We start from the raw sequence: 5,286 nt of genomic DNA, 5'->3' as shown, positions 1-5,286 counted from the left end.
GAGAGAGAGAGAGAGAGAGAGAGAGAGAGAGAGAGAGAGAGAGAGAGAGAGAGAGAGATTGTAAACAGAGATAAGGGTCCATGGAAAATATCTGATACAAAAGCAAACTAACGTTGAAAAAAATGTGCAAGAAGAGGAATGGTTCTCTGTGGAAAGTCAATAATTAGTTCAACTCTAAATGTAGCAAAATGAACACACTGGATGTGTGTACTCCTACACTCCAGCTGTTTGTATAAATCTTACTGTAATATCAGGTATTTTGACCGTCGAAAACATCCTTCTTTTCCTAATTGGTACTTCCAGTTTTGTAATTGCACTTTCTTGAACACTATTTTTTTGCATAAAATCCTGTAATAAAGTAAAGGTGTGTCACTAGGTTTGTCTGTGACTCACTAAAAGCTAGAATCAAATGTCCATGTGATGGAAAGAGAAGATGGGTGGCTCTAAACAAGCCTTCTGAGACCATAACGCTCCACTCAGGGAGAGGTCTGTGCCCAGAGACATGGCTCAGGATGCAAGRCAGTTGCTACGCCTCATTTCCTGAGTGCCAAACTCCCACAGAACTTTTTTTTTTTTGATTTTTTGATTTTTTGACCGATATAGCTTAATTCCTTCTACCTGAGTTGGTTTCACATTCAGACATATTCTCCCTCTCAGCTCATCCTCTTTGGGGCTTTTTTCTCACAATGGACCCCATATGTGTAAACTTCTAATTCTAATTCTAATTAATTAATTAATTTATTTATTAATTAATTTATTTATTTATTTATTTATTGCATTATGATGCATGTTTATTTGTTATTGTATTTTGTCTGAGCGGAATGGATCAGTTTCTCATCAGAAAGTGTTTCTGCACAAGATCTATATTTAATCAGAATGTCAAAGTCAWTGAATAAATTCTAAACGTCTTACAGTAAAAGTGAATGGTAGAGTGAAATGTTGGGAAGTCACACTGCTTCCACTCACTTTCCTAACTCGATGMTGCCCTCTTCTGGTTGACTCTGATAAATGACATCACTGCCACGTGAACCAGATGGAAAAAAGTTGAGTGTGTGCAGCAAATATAGTGATCTAATGAACCCAACCCCATCATATACACTGTTGTAAACTTTTATTCTTGTGTTTTTAAATTAGATTGTTGTGAATCAATCATTTACATTAAAGTTGCTCATTTCATTTTAATGCTTTGTTTATAAAGCATCACTTTTCTTGTTTTTTGGGGTTTTTTTTAATCCAGGTGTGTACATTCTGATTGGTGCTGGCAGTCTCATAATGCTTGTCGGTTTCTTCGGCTGTTGTGGAGCTGTCAGGGAATCTCAATGCCTTCTGGGTTCAGTGAGTACAAATACACACTTGGCATTTTTAAAAATGGTATTTCCATGAACTAAAACCATCATCTGCCGATTATTTTACTCCACAGTTTTTTGCTTGCCTGCTGATTATTTTCGGATCTGAAGTGGCAGCRGGAGTGTTTGCGTTCCTAAATAAAGACAAGGTACATTTATTTGACGACCGATTTAGAAGTGTAAATCAGGTTTTATGATGTTTGACGACTCCAAATGATGCCAAACACGATTACCCTCTTTGACACAGATAATTGAAAACGTGCAGAAGTTCTACACTGAAGCTTACAATGAAAACAGTAACGGCACGTTGATTCTCTCTTACCAGAATGTGGTAAGTTAAAAAAGGGGAGTTATGTTAAATTGCAGAATTAAACAGAAATTTGATTAAAACACAATAACGCTGTAATTTTCCTTAAATTTTCAGCTGAAATGTTGTGGAATCAAAAGCAACAAGTGTCCCAATTCTGAGCCAGAAACAAAGGTCTGTCATCAGATTTTGTTTTCCTAATTATACAAAAACTTCCTGCCAGACTGAAACAGTGCACTTACTGTTCTTATCTGTACCCTGCAGGACTGTGAGTCAGGAATAGAAGACTTCTTCAACAATAAACTCTTCATAGTCGGGTACTTAGGCATCGGTGTCGCTGGAGTCATGGTGAGTCAGACGACTAGAAAAATCAACAAATCCTTCTTCCCTGATTAAAAACGATGATTTCTGTTTTTCTTCTCAACAGATCATTGGAATGATCTTCAGCATGGTGCTCTGCTGTGCCATTCGGAATAGCAGGGAGGTCATTTAAGACCTGCTGCTTCATCTGGCCCCTGAAGAGTCCTCAGCACTTCGGATAAAACGCCTGTTCCTGCCCACTATGGTCCTCAGCGCCCTCTTTTTTTCTCTGTTTTTTGTTTTCTACTTGTATGTTTTTTGTATTTATTTATTTCTAGTCTAGGCCAGGTAGAAAAAATAGCTTTCATAACATCTTAGTAAGACTTTTACATGTTGAGTGGGAACACTACAGCTTATGTTGACCTGACAGTTTCTCTGTTTTCCTTTCTGCCTTTTGGACACCACTGTGATTCCCAGGCCACATAATGTCACAGCAGTATCAGGGCTTTTTTTTTCACAGTGTTGGCACTGACCTCTTGGCTGTGGGAAACCCGAGAGAGCAATCTGAGGTGAAACCAGATGAGTTTCCTCATCTGTAACACAGCCACGCATACGTGTACTAACACACATATGTCATAGCTTGACATTAGTTTTGTGGCTTGAATGTTTAGTCCTGATGTGTGAAATCAGATTGATGTGTTAAAAAGGGGGAAATGGGAGAATGTTTAAAAGTTCAAAACCCATTAACGTTATTTATTTKTTAAATTATTGTCCAGTATTTAACCCCAACTTTTGAAAAGGGGCTGATGAAGTTTTGAGCAGATTTGTTTGCGTCCCATTTAACCACTTTTTATGGAGAGCGACATTTGGCTYCTCAGAAAGATAACAGGAAATACGTCATTCAGTGTGTTAGACAAATACACGTATTTGTTGCATGTTTTAACACATTTACTATAAAGCATGTACACAATAATACATTTGATTTTGGTTTATAGAAAACTAACCCTGCATTTCACAAAAATGTTGAGAACATTTTGGATTTTTTTTTAGTAACGTGAACATTTTGGAAAAGTTACCTAATTAGTCAGAAAAGGTTCTTTCATAAATATAAATCCAAGAAGTTGAGAAGAATCAACAACAGCATAAAGTGCGATCCAATAGAAAGTATAAAGTTTTTTTTCATGCTATCAAAACATGCTCCCAATTCCTAGAAAAAAAAGAGGTTCATCATCTCTCTATTTMTTGGGTTACAAAAACCCTGTCTTGCATAAGAGAGTCAACTCTTTTGTATCTGTATAGTTTGATTCAGATTGTGTGGTTGTGTTTACAGCCTAAATATACCCCAGCTGGTTAACTGAGAGCAGTAAATCAGCCAGAGAATCTTGCCCCACTTAATTTTCTTTTTATCCCTTTTGTGCCTTGAGAATAAATCACATATGGCAACAAGAAAAAAAAATTCTCACACAGTCCGTGCTGCAGAGTTTGACAGASCAGTGGAATTATTTATCCAGGTTAAATCAGAATAATACAGCTGCAACAGTTGCTTGAACTGTCAGGGTTCCAGTATGTAAATATGTTTTTTTGTGTGTGTACAATATTTGTCTGATGTGATAGTAATTATCTAAAGTGATAGTTTAGATCTTTTGCAGTGGTGCTTTGTGGAAAGGTTTTAAATCACGTGTTTCCTGCTGTAGACAGCTTTTTGAATGAWCTCCTTCTGGAGTTTAATTCTGACCGGACTGATGAGATACCATCTCAGGCTGCACCAAAGCAGTTAATTTGTACTTGCAATTTCCCTAATWATTCTACATAAAATACATTGCAGTRTAAAATTGATTGTTAAATGGTTAATCAAATTCACATGTATTAATTTCTTTTTTATTTTAGATTGAAAAAAACAAAAAAGTCAACAGCTATCTACTTCAGTTCCTGCTCGGATTACCCAGGATACAAAAACCTGGTCAAAACTAATTTATATTTCTCTAAAATAGGGTAGTTTAAATAGTTATCTACAGGTATGAAGGCCCTAACCTTACCTTAGTACCCAACTTCAGAAGATCTAAATTTTTTGCTTTAACATGCTGTACGCCAACAAGTATTTGCTGTAATTGWAAATAGACATAATTGTGACAGGTTTTATTTTTATTTTATTTTATTTTTATTTTTGCAAAGGCAAGTACTCTGAATGAAAAGCTTTTTAATGTGCCTTTTTTAAGATAAGCTGTTTAGCAAGCAGCAGKTTGTAGCAAATAAATCTAGTAAACCTGTACATTTGTTCATATAGCTTAATGTTGCTGGTAGCTGTCACACACATCTGACGAGGAGGGCATGAGCTGCGACTCGCTGTGGTATGTTTTAAAGTTTTGCACTCACCTGTGTCCGATTAACTTAAACAGTAGATGTTTCACGAGCAACACGTTTCCTTTTAGTCATCTTAMAATCCTGTAGGTACTTTTAAATCAATAACCCATTTTCATATTATCAGTTCTGTCTTATTAGGATGTGAGCACTGTTTGACTGTGGTTTATATATGTTTTTTATTTTCTTTTTTGTAATTCAGTGTAATTTGACTCCAATGAAATGACAACAAAGGCTCTCACTGTACTTCATGATGCCATTTGGCAGTGTTTACTCTCACCATTCCGGCGACACAAGAGAGTCAACAGACTGTCATTTCAGAGGAGTTTCAGTGTTCACTGCTGCTCAGTCAGAAATCTGTTGCTGTACTTCTCAGTTAGGTTTGTGTGAACAACACTCACAGAYGATCATGTGGTAATTAGTTTTGAGTACCATTTCAGGGTTCTCAGGAGAATAGTTGTCTGAAGTTTAATAAAGCCTTCAAGGTTTCCCTCTTGTCTTCTTTCATGCCACAGATTTACAGTTTTGTTTTGTCTTTATCTGTCACACAGTAAATCGGATCATCTTTGTACGAATTGTAATATAAAGTTTAATAATTTAGTGTTTCATAAATTAWATGGATGACTACTAGTCCAAACAATTGTCAATAATTTCATGTTAAAGTAGTGTCTTTAAAGTTAGGGGCTTTTTGCATGTTTTCTTTTGAAAAGGCAAAAGAACTGAAAAGYAATGAAACAAAATGTTGCTTCTTGTCAAATCTTTTTGTTTAGAAAATGTTGCACTTTATTTTTCTCTATATTCACCATGTCAGATCTATCACATGGACTGTGTTCTGCTTGGTGTTCACTTTTCCTGATTTATTTTTCTTTTCTTAAACAAATAACTGACAAAGCATTTTATTAACTCGGGGCTCTTCAACTGGTGGCCCGCAGGCCGGTGAATTCTGTGGCCCAACAATGAGGCCCCCTAAAAAAG

At 36.2% G+C, this 5,286-nt stretch overlaps 1 protein-coding gene across 1 annotated transcript in view; it reads left to right on the top strand.

Moving 5' to 3' along the window:
• Window positions 1-4,800, top strand: part of LOC106524123 (tetraspanin-2) — a 17,359-nt gene extending 12,559 nt beyond the window's left edge. The window contains exons 3-8 of the mRNA XM_014017801.1: window positions 1,238-1,335; window positions 1,421-1,495; window positions 1,594-1,677; window positions 1,771-1,827; window positions 1,918-2,001; window positions 2,081-4,800. Of these exons, the coding sequence (XP_013873255.1) occupies window positions 1,238-1,335; window positions 1,421-1,495; window positions 1,594-1,677; window positions 1,771-1,827; window positions 1,918-2,001; window positions 2,081-2,146 (464 nt within the window). The 3' untranslated portion in view covers window positions 2,147-4,800. The remainder of the gene's footprint in view (window positions 1-1,237; window positions 1,336-1,420; window positions 1,496-1,593; window positions 1,678-1,770; window positions 1,828-1,917; window positions 2,002-2,080) is intronic.
• The last annotated feature ends 486 nt before the right edge of the window (window positions 4,801-5,286 follow it).

Source organism: Austrofundulus limnaeus, unplaced genomic scaffold (assembly GCF_001266775.1).
Source record: "Austrofundulus limnaeus strain Quisiro unplaced genomic scaffold, Austrofundulus_limnaeus-1.0 Scaffold3, whole genome shotgun sequence".
Lineage (NCBI taxonomy): Eukaryota > Metazoa > Chordata > Actinopteri > Cyprinodontiformes > Rivulidae > Austrofundulus > Austrofundulus limnaeus.
The sequence above is the reverse complement of the archived record's forward strand: the minus strand, read 5'-3'. Positions and strand labels throughout refer to the sequence as shown.